The sequence below is a fragment of the Triticum dicoccoides genome, chromosome 5A, assembly GCF_002162155.2.
Source record: "Triticum dicoccoides isolate Atlit2015 ecotype Zavitan chromosome 5A, WEW_v2.0, whole genome shotgun sequence".
In the NCBI taxonomy this organism is placed as follows: Eukaryota; Viridiplantae; Streptophyta; class Magnoliopsida; order Poales; family Poaceae; genus Triticum; species Triticum dicoccoides.
This window is the reverse complement of record NC_041388.1, coordinates 142361518-142382144: the sequence shown is the minus strand read 5'-3', so window position 1 is coordinate 142382144 and position 20627 is coordinate 142361518. Positions and strand designations below refer to the sequence as shown.

Sequence of the window (20627 nt, the reverse complement as noted above, 5' to 3'; positions counted from 1 at the left end):
CACCGAGCACCCTGCGCCCGATCCCTTGCCGCTCTGGAGCCCCACCTCGCCGGCGAGCCCGCGCCCGAGGACCGCGCCTCCGCCCTACAGCACCTCGCCGCCGTTCGCCGGACGCGACCCCGACGCCTCCCCGAGTCCGCTGCCATTGCCCTACGACTCCGCGTGCCTCGCCTGCTGCTGCCGCCGATTGACGCTGCCGCTGCCTCCTTCCTTCGCGCTCCACCGCTGCATGATGCTGCTGTTGCTGCCTCGCTGCTAGGCGCTGCCGCTCTCCCGCCGCGGCACCGCATCGACGCCGCCCCCTTTTTGTTGTGACCACGAACCGCCGTGAACGTCGCCGGCCTCCTCTGTGAGGCTGGGCATGTGAGGCCTCGCATGGGTCGATGACAAGTGGGCCCCAGCCCAGAACGTTGTTTAAAAAAATCAATTAATTAAAATTTAAAATTAAATGAGTAAATAAAATTAATTAAGTAAATAATAATTAAAATAATTATTTTGTTAATTAAATGAATTAACTTAATTAATCCTGATAATTAACCTGCTAATTACCTAATTAGTCAATTAGTCAACACTGTCAGAAACTGACATGTGGGTCCCCTGCCTAGTTGACCAGTCAACAGTTGACCTGGTCAACGGGGTCCATTGTCAGCCTCTGGTGGCCCTGCTGTGTGCACTCTGCTGGGTGCACATAGCAATTTCACCTTTTTTTTAATTAATAATAATTTCAGAATAGTGTTTAAAACTTTGAAAAATCATATCTTTTAATCCGTAGCTCGGAAAAAACTTTGTACATGAAAGTTGCTCGGAACGACGAGACGATTCCGGATACGCAACCCGTTCGTCCGGCACGCAACCCTAGCATAGAGAACGCGTAACTTTCCCCCTCCGGCTCCTCTTCCCGAAAACGCGAAACACCGGGGATAATTTCCCGGATGTTCCCCCCTTCACCGGTACCACCTCGTACCGTGTTAGGGCACCCCTAGCACCGATACTTGTCATGTCATGCATCGCTATGCATCTGTTTGCTTAAATATTTATTGTTCTTCCCCTCTTCTCTCGCTAGACACCGAGACCGACGCCGCTATTGGTGCCCCGACCGACTACGCTGTTGACGACCCCTCTCTCTTGCCAGAGCAACCAGGCAAGCCCCCCCTTTGATCACCAGATATCACCTACTCTTCTCTATACTGCTTGCATTAGAGTAGTGTAGCATGTTACTGCTTTCCGTTAATCCTATTCTGATGCATAGCCTGTCCTTGCTACTACTGTTGATACCTTTACCTGCAATCCTACTTGCTTAGTATAGGATGCTAGTAGTTCCATCTGTGGCCCTACATCCTTGTCCGTCTGCCACGCTATACTACCGGGCCGTGAACACTCGGGAGGTGATCACGGGTATATACTATATACTTTATACATGATACATGTGGTGATTAAAGACGGGTCGGCTCGTAGGAGCACCCGCGAGTGGATCTTTGAGGCGGAGCGACAGGGCAGGTTCCGACCACCTAGGAGAGAGGTGGGCCTGGCCCTGATCGGCGTTCGCGGATACTTAACACGCTTAACGAGATCTGGGTATTTGATCTGAGTCTGGCCATTTGGTCTATACGCACTAACCATCTACGTGGGAGTAGTTATGGGTATCCCGGCGTCGTGGTATCAGCCGAAGCCTTCGTGACGTCAGCGACTGAGTGGCGCGCGCCGGATTGGACTGGAACGCCATTAGGCTAGGTCTCCTTCCGGCCGCGTACGCAACGTGCAGGTGTGCTGTCAGGACCCCGACTCGATGTCACATCGATCTAGCCGGTAACACTTCATATCACTTTGCGGCCTCACGCACGGTGTTCCCACGGGTGTCGCCTTACCTTTGCCCGGGACCGTTTGCGCCTTTTGGCTCACGTATATGATAGTGTCGCTAGCATCCATATGATAAAGAGCCCGGGCTGACATGACTAGTCGTAAACCCAAAGTGGCACAGACTTACAGGGACAGGCATCCATGACCCAGCTTCGAACGTGTCGGTCATCAGCAAGTGGGTCCGGGCTGTAGCACTGGGCTAGCAGGACTCCGGTAAACCGGGCTGTAGCGGGCTAACAGGACTCCGGTACTCAAAGCGTGACATTTCCCCGAAGGGACAGACACATGAACGAAGAAGGACACATGCCGGCCAGCCTAAGTGTTCCAGAGCAGTAGCAAGCTACCATGGCTCAGTGGTAACACTAGGAGACATTTCCCGGTAAGAGAGGCTACTAAAGATAAACAACTAGATAGTCAGATCCCACACATACCAAGCATTTCAATCATACACACAATATGCTCGATATGTGCAAATACAACGAAGCATCACAACATGACTCTACGACACAAGTACTTTATTTAAGGCTCAGGGAGCCATACATAACATACACCAAGGTACGGGTCTCACGACCCAACATACAAGTCATACAGTCATACAAACCAGCAGCGGAAGTAACTTGTCTGAGTACAGACAACTAGTAAAATAAAAGAGGCTTGGAAAGCCTAGCTATACTACAAGGTCCTTCACAAGCTCAGGGTCACCACCTGGGTCTTTAGCCTACTCGTTGATGTCAACGTCTACATAGAACCCATCAGAAGGGGTTGCAGCGTCTTCTGTAAAAATGTAGATTATAGCAACATGAGTACAAAGGTACTCAGCAAGACTTACATCAGATCCTACATACATGCATAGTATCAAGAAGGGTTGGTGGAGTTATTGCAGCAAGCCAGCTTTGACTCTTGGCTAGGCTATCCTACGATATTCCAACTTGAAATGGTTTTGCGCACACGAGTCCACTACTCACCACTTCAATACACTACCGAGGATCCACCTCCGTCTTCCTATGGAAGAGCCATCCTCGGCACTCACACTTATCTTGAGGCTTTTAGTAGTTTCCATTTACTTGTCTATGAACTGTATAGGCAACCAAGTAGTCCTTTACCGCGGACGCGGCTATTCGAATAGATCATGTTAACCCTGCAGGGGTGTACTCCTTCATACACGCTCTCACCACTTACCGTCGTTTACACGACATGTACTCGGCAACCTTCAAGCGGAAGCCCAACGTGGGTGTCGGCCACGACCTACCTAATCACCTAAGCCTCCAGTCCAGGTTTATCGCCTATCCAGGTTCCATCCGCAGGGAGTCCGGCCGAGGTTTCCCATACGGCCCCGAACGATGTGAACAGGGTTCCCGAGATACCTAACGGGTATTCAGTACACCCGGCCACGTACCTACCGCATCACAGCCCACCCCTACGGTCAGCGCTGTCCACGGCCTCCAGTAGGCTACAAACACCAGAAACTACTTGCAACTCCTGGACAGAGAGCTAGGGTGAATAAGAAGTCGAGCGGGGTCATATTTCAGGGCCCAATGCATGGTAGTAGCTGTATCTTAAATCACGCATACAGATCTCAGTGCTTAAGGTCGGCTTCAATGAAACAACCCACCATGTACTCCTACATGGCCTCTCATCGATACCTTTACCAAAATCGTGTTCACCACACTACTCTCATTACCGACATAATCATTTCACTCTAGCCCATCACCCCGATGAACCAGACCTGACACGACTCTAAGCATAGCAGGCATAGCAAGGTAGGAACAACACATACATATGGCTCAGACAACTCCTACACATGCTAGTGGGTTTCATCTAGTTACTGTGGCAATGACAGGTCATGCAGAGGAAATGGGTTCAACTACTGTAGCACACAGCAGTTTGAAACGCGTTGTCTTAATGCAGTAAAAGAGAGCAGGAGCGAGAACATGGGATTGTATCGATATGATCAAATGGTTGGTTGCTTGCCTGATGGTTCGATGCACTAATACGGTTCTTCGTTAGGGTAATCACGGTATTCCTCGGAGACAGAACCTGCCGCAGAGAGCACCGATACACAAACATTACCAAACAGTATGCAACAATATGATGCATGCATGAGACATGGCAAAATGAGTGTATTGGGCTAATGCAACTAAAACCAGAAGGGTTTGAACAAATTTGAATCAAGGATTCAAATTTCAAATTCAATTATGGCCTTTTAAAGTGCTTTTCCTTGTTCTGCTTAAAACATCAATTTAACTTGTTTGATCATGCATGAAAATAGTACAGATGGATAGATTGGATTTTTCTGATCATTTTTCATATATAATTTGTCCAATTTGGAGTTACAGAATAAAAGTTATGAATTTTTGAAGTTTAAATTATATTCTGGAATTTCCTGATTTAAATTAAATCCAGAAAATCAATTACTGCGTCAGCCTGACGTCAGTGTGACGTCAGCAGGTCAACGGAACAGGTCTGGGTCAAACCTGACAATGGGTCCCGCATGTCAGGGTGATTATTTTAATTAAAATTTAATTAAAACTAATCCTGTTTAATTAACAGGGCTGGGCCCCACCTGTCATTGACTCAGGGGAGTCAACCAGGGCCCACCCGTGGTCAAAGTCAAAGCCAGCGACGCCGGCGTTTAGCCGCCGGCGAGCCCGACGCGGCGGCGGGAGTGGTTTTGGCCATTTCGGCCACCAAATGGGCCGCGGAGACCACCGGAGTGGAGCTGAGGACAAACCGCAGCTCTTGGCGGAGTCCGTTGGGGTCGGGGTGGCCGGAGTTTGCGCCGGCGACGACTTTGGCGGCCACCGGGGTTCGGTCGAAGATGAACTTGGCGCTAGAGGGGTCGGTGAGGCTCGTGGAGTGGCTAGCTAGGTGCTGCGGGACTCGGTGAGTAAGATGGACACCATCTTGTGGCCGGAGTGTGGCGGAAGCACGTCGGCGACGAGATCCGCGGCGGTGCGGGCGTGTGATCCTCGTGCGGTGGCTACACGGCTCAGGAATGAGAGAGAGAGGGTCGGAGGAGTAGCTAGGCTCACAGCGCTCCCGTAGAGGCCACCGGCGAGGTCGGGGACGAGCTGAGGCGGCGACGGCGTTGAAGGGGATCTCCGGCGACGGTGAGCTCGGGCGAGGTCAGTGCGGCGGCTTCGGGGCACGCGAGCGCTCGGGGCTCGGCTAGCTCGAAGAAGTAGAGGACGGCGGAGCTTCTGGACAGGGTGGCGCGGCGTGGAGACGACGGGGAGCACGGCTACGGCGGCGGTGCGGCGACGGTGGCGTCGGCCATGGCGTGGGAGCGCGAGGGAGAGGAACTGGGGGCGAATGGAGGTGTCCAGGAGGGTCGGGGTGCGACGTGGAGCTCGTCCAGGGCATCAGGGCGGCGAGAGGGGGAGGCAGGGCGGCGTGCAGCTGCGTGGCGAGCTGCGGTGCCGCCGCCGAGCACCTTGGCTGCCTGCCTGGCAAGCCAAGCAGCTCGCTGGAGCGGTGGCCGGGCTGGGCCGGCCAGGTGGGCTGGCTGGTGGGCCTGTGGTGGCGCCAGGTAAGTTTTCCCTTTTTCTTTCTATTTCTGTTCTTTTTTAATACTTCTGCAACTTTGTTGAATTAAATAAAATACTTGGGCAACTCCTAAAATCACCAAATTACTCCTGGTCCATAGTTGGATTATTTCCAACATGAAACATTTTAGTTTGGAGATATTTGAGCATTTAAATATTTTATATAATTTTAAATGCCCAAATTCAAATATTTATGATTTAATTCAAAAACCCTAAGATGGCCTAGGAAAATGTGCACCACTTTTGGCAGAGGTTCTGAACCAAGACAAAAATGATGGGCATTTTTAGAAGGGCATTTCAGGTTCATTGAAAAGTTTTTTAGTAAACCCTAGTTGGTTTCAGAGGGGACTGGGGGTTCTGTCATCCTCATTTCAAGTTTCTGATGAAAAGTAGACATGATGCAACACTCTAATGCATGGCTAACTAGGATGTGACAACTCACCCCCACTCAAAAGAATCTCGTCCCGAGATTTGGGTTCCTCCGGGAAGAAGGCGGGATACTCGAGTCGAAGACGATCCTCCCTTTCCCAAGTTGCTTCATCCTCAGAATGGTGCGACCATTGAACTTTGAGAAATTTGATATTATGACGTCGGGTGGTACGTTCGGCCTGATCGAGGATACGAATGGGGTACTCTCGATATGTAAGATTATCTTGGAGATCAAGCGTTTCGTGGTCCACTTCACGGATAGGATCCGAGAAACAACGCCTGAGTTGAGAAACGTGGAAGACATCGTGGACTCTGGAGAGGTGTGGAGGTAGTTCCAACTGGTAGGCAACTTCTCCTCGTTTAGCGAGAATGCGAAAAGGTCCAATGTAACGAGGAGCCAATTTGCCTTTGATACCGAAACGATGGGTTCCCTTCAGAGGGGTGACCCGAAGATAAGCCTTCTCGTCAACCTCGAAAGTCATAGCCTTATGTTTTCGGTCATATTGACTCTTTTGACGGGATTGGGCTGTTTTCAACTTTTCACGAACGATGCGAACTTGTTCTTCTGCTTCCTGAATCATATCCGGGCCAAAGAATTGTCTTTCCCCGGTCTCTGACCAGTTAAGGGGTGTTCGACACCGTCGTCCATAGAGAAATTCAAAAGGGGCTTTACCCAAGCTAGATTGATAGCTGTTGTTGTAAGCGAATTCGGCAAATGGAAGGCACTTCTCCCAGTCCATTCCGAATGAGATAACAGAGGCTCGAAGCATGTCTTCTAGAATCTGGTTGACGCGTTCCACTTGACCTCTCGACTGAGGGTGGAAAGCGGTGCTAAAGGAGAGACGAGTTCCCATAGCATTTTGGAAACTTTCCCAAAATCGAGAGGTGAAAAGACTTCCTCGATCCGAGTTAATTTCCAAAGGAACACCATGGAGGGACACTATTCGGGAGATGTATAAGTCTGCCAGCTGACTAGCGGTTATACTCTCACGAACAGGTAGGAAATGGGCTACTTTGGAAAGACGATCGACCACGATGAAAATAGCATTATTCCCTCTCTTGGTCCTGGGAAAACCGGTAATGAAATCCATACCAATTTTATCCCATTTCCATTCAGGAATAGCTAAGGGTTGAAGGGTGCCAGCAGGCCGTTGATGCTCTGCTTTTACACGACGACAAACGTCGCAATTAGCAATATACTGAGCAATTTCTCTCTTCATCCTAGTCCACCAGAACCTCTGGCGTAGATCCTGATACATCTTAGTACTACCGGGATGAATGGTGAGAGGGGATTCATGAGCTTCCTTAAGGATCAAACGCCTCAGGTTTCGCACTTTGGGAACCACTAGTCGATTCCCGAAGTATACGACCCCTTGATCATTAATGGAGAAGCAATTCGCAATTCCTTTCTGAATGTTTCTCTTGATGCGGGAGATTCCCGGATCTACCTTCTGTGCTTTGATAATCTGATCCGTAAGGGTAGGTTTTGCCACCAAGGTGGAAAGAAAACCTTGAGGAACAATGTGAAGGTTAAGCTTCCGAAATTCCTCATGGAGAAGCGGTTGACTTTGTTGTAACATCAGATTGTTACAATAAGATTTACGACTTAGCGCATCAACCATGACGTTGGCTTTCCCTGGGGTGTAGGTTATTCCTAGGTCGAAGTCTGTGATCAATTCAACCCAACGTCTTTGCCTGAGATTTAGATCCGGTTGGATTAAAATGTACTTCAGACTTTGGTGATCAGTGAATATTTCGCAACGATTACCGAGGAGGTAATGCCGCCAAGTCTTAAGTGCATAGACTACGGCTGCAAGCTCTAGATCATGAGTAGGATAGTTCTCCTCATGTGGGTGCAATTGCCGTGAAGCGTAAGCAATTACGTGTCGATCTTGCATGAGAATGCAACCTAGTCCTTGTCGCGAGGCGTCGCAGTAGATAACAAAGTCCTTGGAGATGTCTGGCGGTACCAGTACGGGAGCAGAGGTCAGGCGTCTTTTCAGTTCCTGAAAGCTGTGCTCACATTGTGGAGTCCATTCAAACTTCTTATCTTTCTTGAGGAGTTCGGTTAGAGGTTTGGCAACTTTGGAGAAGTTCTTGACAAAGCGACGGCAATAGCTCGCTAAGCCCAGAAAACTCCGAACTTGCTTGACCGATTCAGGTGGAGTCCAATTAAGGACGGCTTGAACTCGCTCAGGGTTAACAGCAATACCTTTACCAGATATTACATGACCTAGATAGGTCACTTCTGACAACCAGAATTCACATTTAGAAAATTTGGCATAAAGGCGATGCTCTCGAAGTTTCTTCAACACTAGCCTTAGATGTTCGGCATGTTCTTCCTCGTTCTTGGAGTAGATGAGTATATCATCGAGGTAAACCACGACGAATTTATCCAAATACTCCATGAAGATTGAGTTCATTAACCGAGAAAAGGTGGCTGGAGCGTTGGTTAAACCGAAGGACATGACGGTGTACTCGTATTGGCCATAACGAGTAACAAAGGCCGTCTTAGGAATGTCCCCGTTTCTGATTTTGATTTGATGGTAGCCCAACCTCAAATCCATCTTGGAAAAGACTGAGGATCCAGCAAGCTGATCATACAGGTCGTTGATCCTGGGAAGCGGATATTTGTTCTTGATTGTGACCAAATTGACAGGTCGGTAATCTACAACCATCCGGTCCGTACCATCCTTCTTCTTGACGAATAGGACGGGGCAAGCCCACGGAGATGAACTAGGGCGGATGAAACCCTTTTTCAAGGACTCATCGAGTTGTTTCTTAAGCTCGGCTAGTTCTAGGGGTGCCATCTTATAAGGTCTTCTAGCAATCGGAACGGTTCCTGGAATGAGGTCTATTACGAACTCAACATCCCTGTCAGGTGGAACACCTGGCAATTCCTCTGGGAAGACATCCGGGAAGTCACAGACTACCGGCACGTCCTCAAGGTCTGGCAAAGGGCTGGCGTTAAGAGAATATAATTGTCGCTTGGCTATTCGGGTCAAGACATTGACTATCTTCCCCGAAGGATGGGTGAGTTGAACAGTCCTAGAGAAGCAATCAATTTTGGCTTGATGAGCTGACATCCAGTCCATACCCAAAATGATATTAATATCTGAAGATTTAAGGGCTATCAAAGACGCGAGGAAAACAAGTCTGTTGACTTGGATTTCATTTCCATGGCTTACTCTAGAAGTTTGCCACTTGGATCCCGGAGTTTGAATTACCATAGAGGTTGGCATATCACCGAATGCGACGTTATGCAAACGAGCATAATTCTCAGATATAAAAGAATGAGAGGCTCCTGTATCGAAAAGAACAGATGCCGGGTGGCAATTAACAAGAAGCGTACCGAGAACGACGTTGGGATCCTCTTGGGCTTCTTCGACAGAGATACAGTTGACATGGCCACGTGAAGCGGTGACCAACTTGGCGTGGAATATTTTTCCTGTCAGCTTGCCACGGCCAACAGCTTTAGCAGACTGGTTGGGGTTGGTCTGGGGACACTCACGCATATAGTGACCAGATTCCCCACACTTGAAACAAGTCACGGAACTGGTACGTGGAGGAGCATTGTTGGTTGGACCCCCATAGGGCTTGGCCGGTGCAGACTGTTGAACAGGGCGAGGCGCCTGGAAAGATGGCCTCGGTGTGAACCTGGGTGGCAGGGCGGTGTTGGGCACCCACACGCGGCGCTTCTGAGGACCAGCACCGGATGAGGAACCCATATCACGGCCATGCTTGCGTGTTGCGTCATAATCAGTCTGACCAGTTTCAGCACTGATGGCTTTGTTAACAAGTTTCTGAAAAGATGTGCACTCATGCAGACGGAGGTCGCGGCGAAGCTCAGGACTAAGTCCCTTACGGAACCTTGCTTGCTTCTTGGCGTCAGTAGACACTTCCTCAGTTGCATATCGGGCGAGATTACCAAACTCCCTGTTATAGGCATCCACAGAAAGTCGGCCTTGGGTGAAACTGCAAAATTCTTCACGTTTACGGTCCATGAGACCCTCCGGAATGTGATGTTCACGGAAAGCCTCACTGAACTCAGCCCAAGTAGTGACATGGCCCGCTGGGCGCATAGCTCCATAATTCTCCCACCATAGACTGGCGGGGCCTTCAAGATGATATGCAGCAAAGGTGACCTTGTCAGCCTCAGCTACTAGCACGGAACGCAGCTTGTGAGAGATACTGCGAAGCCAGTCATCAGCGTCGAGAGGCTCGACGGAGTGGTGGAACGTGGGTGGATGCAATTTGATAAAATCATTGAGTGACACCACGTTAATCCTCTGATGGTGTGCTGTGTTCTGTTCAATACGCTCCAACAAACGGTTGGTCTCCCGCTTGTTTCTCTCAGCTTCCATCATAACCTCGGCTAGGGAAGGAGGATGAGGCAGATTTGCATCCCTGCCTTCACTGCCTTCGGCCTGCTCTTGAGAAGCAGGGTTAGCGCGCGTGTTGACCATCCTAGGTAAACAAGACAATGATTTAGTCAGAATGATAAAATTCCGACATAGGATACAGAATGTAAGGAATGACTCGAAATGCAAGATGATCATCCGTATGACATGGTAAAAACAGAAACTGCTTCTTTTATTCGATCGTCATACACACCATACAGGGTTTAGTACAAGACCAAACAAAGTACTATTACGGTGAAAAGAGGATTACATCTCATCGGAGGCATCCCAAGCTCCTATACATTATTTTTCTACACCTCCGGAAAGAGTACAGACTAGGTCATATCCCACGAGTCACGCGGGACGATAGACGACACAGCTAGTGCAAACTAGTGATACTACCACTAACTCAGACCGATCCGTAGTAGTCCTCGTAGAAGTCACCTCCATAGCCTGGAAGCTCAACATGATCATCCGGAAACAGACGATCTCGCGGAGCTTGTGGACCATAGGGGCTAGGATGGGGTCTTGGACCAACAGACGGTGGCCTGCGGGGACCGCGAGGTGGGGTGATGCCTCCTACATCACGCCAAACCATCACGTCCGGCAGAGCAGATCTCACAGGATAGAGATCGCGCATATCTGAATATCCAGCTTGCACCGCCGGTGCGAACCGAGTCAAAGTGGCCCAGTGGTCAGCACGGGTATTGAAGAGCTCTAACCTTAAGGCCCGATTTTCACGGTCCTTATCCTCGAGCATCTCAGCAGTGGTGCGAGTCCGTGAATCCTCCTGAGTGGGGTCAGCATAGATAGCCTGGAGATACCCTTGTGCTCCCGGAAGTGATCCTGGCATATACCGGAAATCAGAGTCCCGAAATAAACCAGATCTGACTCGCATAATGGTCATCATAGAGTAGGCGGCGTCCTGCACAGCCATCTCAATAGTAACCCCGAGTCCATAGGAGCAGTGAAGAGGCTCGGTGGATCCAGGATAAGATGGAAATATCCTGACAGCGTTGGCATCAGAGCCGGACTGCCTGTAGGTTCTTCAAGCCAAACTGGTCGATGTTGAGTCTAGAAATTCTTTAGTTATATGTAGGGGAATTGTTTGTGGGTTGGAACGTAAGGCTCTTTTTACTCCTCTATCTTATGACATTCTGATCTGAGTCAGTCCATTCTTCTACCGGGGGTTAAGGAATTAGGATCTGTTCTCTCTATCAGGATCACGTGTTACTAATCAGTAGTACCTTATAAGTTTGATGGATACAAGCCTAGTTCAGTTCTACTACCATATTATGTTGCTAGAATGAATTCAGAACCTTGATATGATGATGTTGAGTGCGTACGAAATCCTTTGTCAAATGTCTCAAAATCCTTCTTGAGCATTTACAGCTGTTATGCTGCCGAAATTTTGCTAGAAATTCTAATGCCTTTGCATTATGATTGTGCTTTCAGATGGCCACTCGCGACCTCAATCAAGTGGTTCGCCTGACTCGATGCCTAGATGTACCCGGCCATACTGCCAAGTTGGTCAGGGTAATGACTGAGGCTGGATACCGCTGGTATCCAACGCTGTCAGGACCCCGACTCGATGTCACATCGATCTAGCCGGTAACACTTCATATCACTTTGCGGCCTCACGCACGGTGTTCCCACGGGTGTCGCCTTACCTTTGCCCGGGACCGTTTGCGCCTTTTGGCTCACGTATATGATAGTGTCGCTAGCATCCATATGATAAAGAGCCCGGGCTGACATGACTAGTCATAAACCCAAAGTGGCACAGACTTACAGGGACAGACATCCATGACCCAGCTTCGAACGTGTCGGTCATCAGCAAGTGGGTCCGGGCTGTAGCACTGGGCTAGCAGGACTCCGGTAAACCGGGCTGTAGCGGGCTAACAGGACTCCGGTACTCAAAGCGTGACATTTCCCCGAAGGGACAGACACAGGAACGAAGAAGGACACATGCCGGCCAGCCTAAGTGTTCCAGAGCAGTAGCAAGCTACCATGGCTCAGCGGTAACACTAGGAGACATTTCCCGGTAAGAGAGGCTACTAAAGATAAACAACTAGATAGTCAGATCCCACACATACCAAGCATTTCAATCATACACACAATATGCTCGATATGTGCAAATACAACGAAGCATCACAACATGACTCTACGACACAAGTACTTTATTTAAGGCTCAGGGAGCCATACATAACATACACCAAGGTACGGGTCTCAAGACCCAACATACAAGTCATACAGTCATACAAACCAGCAGCGGAAGTAACTTGTCTGAGTACAGACAACTAGTAAAATAAAAGAGGCTTGGAAAGCCTAGCTATACTACAAGGTCCTTCACAAGCTCAGGGTCACCACCTGGGTCTTTAGCCTACTCGTTGATGTCAACGTCTACATAGAACCCATCAGAAGGGGTTGCAGCGTCTTCTGTAAAAATGTAGATTATAGCAACATGAGTACAAAGGTACTCAGCAAGACTTACATCAGATCCTACATACATGCATAGTATCAAGAAGGGTTGGTGGAGTTATTGCAGCAAGCCAGCTTTGACTCTTGGCTAGGCTATCCTACGATATTCCAACTTGAAATGGTTTTGCGCACACGAGTCCACTACTCACCACTTCAATACACTACCGAGGATCCACCTCCGTCTTCCTATGGAAGAGCCATCCTCGGCACTCACACTTATCTTGAGGCTTTTAGTAGTTTCCATTTACTTGTCTATGAACTGTATAGGCAACCAAGTAGTCCTTTACCGCGGACGCGGCTATTCGAATAGATCATGTTAACCCTGCAGGGGTGTACTCCTTCATACACGCTCTCACCACTTACCGTCGTTTACACGACATGTACTCGGCAACCTTCAAGCGGAAGCCCAACGTGGGTGTCGGCCACGACCTACCTAATCACCTAAGCCTCCAGTCCAGGTTTATCGCCTATCCAGGTTCCATCCGCAGGGAGTCCGGCCGAGGTTTCCCATACGGCCCCGAACGATGTGAACAGGGTTCCCGAGATACCTAACGGGTATTCGGTACACCGTGCCACGTACCTACCGCATCACAGCCCACCCCTACGGTCAACGCTGTCCACGGCCTCCAGTAGGCTACAAACACCAGAAACTACTTGCAACTCCTGGACGGAGAACTAGGGTGAATAAGAAGCCGAGAGGGTCCATTGGTTTCGGGCCCAATGCATGGTAGTAGCTGATTCTTAAATCACACATACAGATCTCAGTGCTTAAGGTCGGCTTCAATGAAACAACCCACCATGTACTCCTACATGGCCTCTCATCGATACCTTTACCAAATCGTGTTCACCACACCACTCTCATTACCGACATAATCATTTCACTCTAGCCCATCACCCAGATGAACCAGACCTGACACGACTCTAAGCATAGCAGGCATAGCAAGGTAGGAACAACAGATACATATGGCTCAGTCAACTCCTACACATGCTAGTGGGTTTCGTCTAGTTACTGTGGCAATGACAGGTCATGCAGAGGAAATGGGTTCAACTACCGTAGCACACAGCAGTTTGAATCGCGTTGTCTTAATGCAGTAAAAGAGAGCAGGAGCGAGAACACGGGATTGTATCGATATGATCAAATGGTTGGTTGCTTGCCTGATGGTTCGATGCACTGATACGGTTCTTCGTTAGGGTAATCACGGTACTCCTCGGGGGCAGAACCTGTCGCAAAGAACACCGATACACAACCATCACCAAACAATGTGCAACAATATGATGCATGCATGAAGCATGGCAATATGAGTGTGTTGGGCTAATGCAACTAAAAAACCAGAAGGGTTTGAACAAATTTGAATCAAAGATTCAAATTTCAAACTCAAACATGGCCTTTTAAAGTGCTTTTCCTTGTTCTGCTTAAAACATCAATTTAACTTGTTTGATCATGCATGAAAATAGTACAGATGGATAGATTGGATTTTTCTGATCATTTTTCATATATAATTTGTCCAATTTGGAGTTACAGAATAAAAGTTATGAATTTTTGAAGTTTAAATTATATTCTGGAATTTCCTGATTTAAATTAAATCCAGAAAATCAATTACTGCGTCAGCCTGACGTCAGTGTGACGTCAGCAGGTCAACGGAACAGGTCTGGGTCAAACCTGACAGTGGGTCCCGCATGTCAGGGTGATTATTTTAATTAAAAATTAATTAAAACTAATCATGTTTAATTAACAGGGCTGGGCCCCACCTGTCATTGACTCAGGGGAGTCAACCAGGGCCCACCCGTGGTCAAAGTCAAAGCCAGCGACGCCGGCGTTTAGCCGCCGGCGAGCCCGACGCGGCGGCGGGAGTGGTTTTGGCCATTTCGGCCACCAAATGGGCCGCGGAGACCACCGGAGTGGAGCTGAGGACAAACCGCAGCTCTTGGCGGAGTCCGTTGGGGTCGGGGTGGCCGGAGTTGGCGCCGGCGACGACTTTGGCGGCCACCGGGATTCGGTCGAAGATGAACTTGGCGCTAGAGGGGTCGGTGAGGCTCGTGGAGTGGCTAGCTAGGTGCTGCGGGACTCGGTGAGTAAGATGGACACCATCTTGTGGCCGGAGTGTGGCCGGAAGCACGTCGGCGACGAGATCCGCGGCGGTGCGGGTGTGTGATCCTCGTGCGGTGGCTACACGGCTCAGGAATGAGAGAGAGAGGGTCGGAGGAGTAGCTAGGCTCACAGCGCTCCCGTAGAGGCCACCGGCGAGGTCGGGGACGAGCTGAGGCGGCGACGGCGTTGAAGGGGATCTCCGGCGACGGTGAGCTCGGGCGAGGTCGGTGCGGTGGCTTCGGGGCACGCGAGCGCTCGGGGCTCGGCTAGCTCGAAGAAGTAGAGGACGGCGGAGCTTCTGGACAGGGTGGCGCGGCGTGGAGACGACGGGGAGCACGGCTACGGCGGCGGTGCGGCGACGGTGGCGTCGGCCATGGCGTGGGAGCGCGAGGGAGAGGAACTGGGGGCGAATGGAGGTGTCCAGGAGGGTCGGGGCGCGACGTGGAGCTCGTCCAGGCCATCAGGGCGGCGAGAGGGGGAGGCAGGGCGGCGTGCAGCTGCGTGGCGAGCTGTGGTGCCGCCGCCGAGCACCTTGGCTGCCTGCCTGGCAAGCCAAGCAGCTCGCTGGAGCGGTGGCCGGGCTGGGCCGGCCAGGTGGGCTGGCTGGTGGGCCTGTGGTGGCGCCAGGTAAGTTTTCCCTTTTTCTTTCTGTTTCTGTTCTTTTTTAATACTTCTGCAACTTTGTTGAATTAAATAAAATACTTGGGCAACTCCTAAAATCACCAAATTACTCCTGGTCCATAGTTGGATTATTTCCAACATGAAACATTTTAGTTTGGAGATATTTGAGCATTTAAATATTTTATATAATTTTAAATGCCCAAATTCAAATATTTATGATTTAATTCAAAAACCCTAAGATGGCCTAGGAAAATGTGCACCACTTTTGGCAGAGGTTCTGAACCAAGACAAAAATGATGGGCATTTTTAGAAGGGCATTTCAGGTTCATTGAAAAGTTTTTTAGTAAACCCTAGTTGGTTTCAGAGGGGACTGGGGGTTCTGTCATCCCCATTTCAAGTTTCTGATGAAAAGTAGACATGATGCAACACTCTAATGCATGGCTAACTAGGATGTGACATGTGCAAAGGGCGATGGGCGCAGACCCCTGCGCCATAGGATTTAGACCGGCGTGCTGACCTCTCTGTTGTGCCTAGGTAGGGCTGCGACGTGTTGATCTTCCGAGGCCGGGCATGACCCAGGAAAGTGTGTCCGGCCAAATGGGATCGAGCGTGTTGGGTAATGTGGTGCACCCCTGCAGGGAAGTTAATCTATTCGAATAGCCGTGATCTTCGGTAACATGACGATTTGGAGGTGTACCTTGACCTTATGACAACTAGAACCGGATACTTAATAAAACACACCCTTCCAAGTGCCAGATACAACCGATGATCGCTCTCTCACAGGGCGACGAGGGGAGGATCATCGGTTAGGTTTATTCTATGCGATGCTACTTGGAGGTCTTCAGTCTACTCTCTTCTACATGCTGCAAGACGGAGGCTGCCAGAAGCGTAGTCTTCGACAAGATTAGCTATCCCCCCTCTTATTCTGGCTTTCTGCAGTTCAGTCCACCGATATGGCCCTTTTCACTTTTACCCATGCATATGTAGTGTAGCTCCTTGCTTGCGAGTACTTTGGATGAGTACTCACGGTTGCTTTCTCCCTCTTTTCCCCTATCCCGTCTACCTGGTTGTCGCAACCAGATGTTGGAGCCCAGGAGCCAGACGCCACCATCGACGACGACTCCTATTACACCGGAGGTGCCTACTACTACATGCTGCCCGCTGATGACGACCGGGAGTAGTTAGGAGGATCCCAGGCAGGAGGCCTGCGCCTCTTTCGATCTGTATCCCAGTTTGTGCTAGCCTTCTTAAGGCAAACTTGTTTAACTTATGTCTGTACTCAGATATTGTTGCTTCCGCTGACTCGTCTATGATCGAGCTTTTGTATTCGAGCCCTCGAGGCCCCTGGCTTGTAATATGATGCTTGTATGACTTATTTTATTTGTAGAGTTGTGTTGTGATATCTTCCCGTGAGTCCCTGATCTTGATCGTACACGTTTGCGTGTATGATTAGTGTACGATTGAATCGGGGGCGTCACAATGAGCTCGACCAAGACCCCAGGGGAAAGGAGATGGAGAGAGCTCTCCTCAAGATGCTCGGGAAAGGCCCATCTGTTCCAGTGGTGTTCATCGGCGGGAAGCTTGTCGGCGGGACAAACAGGGTCATGTCCATGCATCTTAGCGGCGAGCTCGTCCCAATGCTGAGGAATGCAGGTGCCCTCTGGCTATAGAGGAATGCAGGTGCCACCTGAGAAATAAAATTTTGTCAAAGAGTGTCAAGTATATGCATTTTCTTAGAATAACCTAACTAATGGCCTAGTTAGCATCGATCGAACTGGTTTTTTCAATCCTGTTCCGACAATAGCAAGGCTTATAGCTCGCTAGGAGCGAGTTTTACGTACGAGCGACGTTCGTGTCGTAATCCCAGCACTATTTGTGCAGGTGTACAATCTTTTCTCAAAGAACCTGCACAACCTTTTCTCAAAGAGCTAGTTGATAAATAAATGTATAAACAGTTCATTATCAAATGATATGTGCACATCTCTAACCTAAAAATTGTGTATAGTTGCATTGCATATTGATCATAGTAGTTTACTATCGTCTCCTATTTGTTATTTATAATTATTTTCCATCACAAATACTACATCGGCACCTCCCCTGATCTGGCAGTGGTGGACTGGTGGTCCAGCTGCTGTTCGGAGGCTGGCTGACGGCTTGGTCGGCGACGCAGCATCATCAACGGTGGCGACGCGAATAGGTATGTGGTGGAGTGGGAATACTACGGCTTTGGCTTGCCACGTCTAGGCGCCATCGGCCTCTACTACAATGGCTCTGTGGCACGTGCATGAGTACGACGTGTTGAAGCTCCCGTGATGACGTTCGACTCCCTCTGAGGTGCGGCATTTCGTGTTTGCAAAAGGATGGCTTTGATGATGTGGTGATGTCTTTTCCCCGGTCCTGTATGCCATGGGACAATTTGAATTTTAATTTCTTGATCAGAGTGTGCGGGTGTGCCCCTTCATCTTCATGCAACATCATCTTGTTCGGCAAGTGGTGATGATAATACACGGTGACTTGGGTTTGGCGGTGCACTCAGAGTACCGTGCCTAGAGTTATTGAGTACGAGTGAACAAACACATTAAAATGCATCTATAATTAATTATTAGATAAAACAGAAGGACGGAGAAGGGCGAAGAAAATCACCATTTCCTTGTCGCCCCTCCCCTTGTGCTCACCGGTGTGGCTGTCCCCGTCATGTAGGCGTCCACGGCCGGAGGGGCTTTGTCGTTGGAGCTGGATCCGTTGGAGGGCTAGGCGAGGTCAGAGTCGTCGTGGGAGGAGGAGATGATGCCGGCCATCCTTCGAACTGTACGCTCCTGTGCCTTGGCCAGCCAGGCAGCCTTCTCGGCCTTCTCCTTGGTCATTGGCTCCGCCGCAACCTCGCACTCCGACTGCTCGATGCCGAGCCAGAGTGCTTTGGTGTTTTTGTGGCGGAGCCGGCTGGCACATGTCGGTCTCCACCATCATGAGGGAGCATTGAAGCACATTGCGAGGAGTTGGTCCTTTGGATCCACCGGCGAACGGGCAGGCACGGTGCGCGGCCAGCGCCTCCCGGTCGCCGCCCTCTCCTCGCCCGCTTCCGCTCGTGGTGTGTGGCCCGCGTCTCGGATTATGGCGTCCTCGCCCGCGTCGATTATGATCCCAAATTATGTGATGTTTTTAGGCCTCCTTTGATTTGAAGGATTTTTCATAGGAAAAACGTAGGAATGCTCGTTCCATAGGATTTGCTACTGTAGCACCGTTTGATTTGCAGGAACCAGTCCGGAGGAATACTATTCCGATACAGAGGAACACTGTTGGTTTCCTGTGGTTTTGTAGGAAGTGAAACATTGAGTCAGACCTCTTTTTTACACAAAGACCGAGGCAAGAGGGACAGAGCTGAATACCATATTCCTCGCATGACTCAACCAATGCTTTCCGTGAGCGCGTGCCAGTGAATGTGTATGGCTTGTGTCTAGCCCAGTTTGGAGTGGTGCATGGTTTCTCTACTAAATAATGCATTCCTTTCCTGCATTTCAAATGCTCCATTTGTTTCATATTCCTCTACTTTTCCACTGTTTTTCAATCCTCTGTTTTACACCTGCAATCCTATAGTTTTCCTGTATTTTTCCTATTCCAGCATTTTTTCAATCCCGTGAATCAAAGAGGCCCTTAATCTTTATTTTGTGCCTATACGGTAGGCTTCGTGGAATTTTACTGCGTTTGTGCACTGCTTTTTGTCGATTTTCCCTAGGATACGTCTTTGGAAGTAAATGGAGCATTAAGGAAAGAACTCCAAAAAATGATGATGGAATCATGTCAATTAAAGTGATTATTATCTATCATAAAAGAACGAAGCAGCTGGGAGGAAGTTGGAGGCCACACAGAACCTCCAGAGTGCAAGATGGCATCTGGTAGGAGCGCAAGCACTTGCACTCCTACCAGTGGATGTACCAAGCGCCGCCACCGCCTCCTGGTCGACTACTTCCACATTGCGAGATCGGATCAGAGATCAGGCACACATAGATACCAGAAACTCGTCCAGAACGTAGAACCCTAGCCTTCCGAAGGCATCCAGAGGGGGAATTGGCAATGAGGAGATCGCCATATTCACCACCACGTACTAGGGAGCGCCAACATCATCACCCTCCATCACCCATCATCATCGTCGCGTCATCCATCTCGTTGTAATAATGAACCCTTGTGGATCACTACGTGTATTACTTGTTTGATCCACCCATGTTTACCACCGCCATCCATGTGATGATTGTTGTTCCTATGTACGAGTAGAACCCCAAGTTCTCGGGGATATGAATGAACCTTGATATGTATTGGAGCTGAAACGTTAATAAGGATATGAGATCCTCTATTGAATACTTAGTTTAATAATCTTCGTGAATGTTGTAAAGGGGTCCCACTCAGCATTTTCCCCATGAGGCCTAATCTCATTGTAAAGGTTAGGAAGCGGAGGTAATTCAAGGTGACAGTAAAAGCCCTCACTCCTAGTATTTGCAATTGATAGGGGAATTATGGAGAACATTTAGAGAGGCTATGTCCACAGGGAAACCCTTAATTACTGTAGTGATGACCTGCAAGGGGAAACTACGGTAGTGGCATGTGTGGTACAAAGTCTATCTGGAGTAGAACATATTTTGTACCCGGATCCGCACAACATAAACTTCAAGAGTGGCTCAAGTATCTAGATAGTACTGTATCGTAGCATAAGTCATGGTAGAAACATACCAATGGAAATTTTAGATTTCCTGAGAACGCCTTACTCCTATGCTAATTCATGTGTTACTTTCATTGGCTCTCATATTTCTTTACATGTTATTTAATTTACTACGCACTTTACTCAACCATCATTTATTTCCACCCTCACTTTGCTTTGAGTCTACAATTACTTACAGGTATAATTCCATAAGTCACTACAAGATATAAACCTCAATTCTTGTACTCCATGTGGGATCGATACTCTTACTTACAAAAAGTTACAACTAAACCCTGCGCACTTGCAGGCTCTGGTCCAGCCTCGATTGTCATAGCACAATGCAGAGGGCGATCTCCTCTACGCCGCACAGGAACGCGTCCCAGTCATCGTCGTCGTCAGATCCGTCACTGGATGCGGTGCTGCTACCATTGCTGGTCATTGATTGAAGGAGGAAGGGACGGGAAGAAGAGCAGAGGGAGAGAGAAACAGAGTAGAGTATTGACTTCGGTCTAGGGTTC

General features: G+C 49.2%; 1 protein-coding gene across 1 annotated transcript in view; it reads left to right on the top strand.

Moving 5' to 3' along the window:
• LOC119297096 (putative glutaredoxin-C14) overlaps positions 1–17102 on the top strand; it is an 18247-nt gene extending 1145 nt beyond the window's left edge. The window contains exons 2-3 of the mRNA XM_037575024.1: position 1201; positions 16904–17102. Coding sequence (XP_037430921.1) covers position 1201; positions 16904–17089 — 187 coding nt within the window. The 3' untranslated portion in view covers positions 17090–17102. The remainder of the gene's footprint in view (positions 1–1200; positions 1202–16903) is intronic.
• The last annotated feature ends 3525 nt before the right edge of the window (positions 17103–20627 follow it).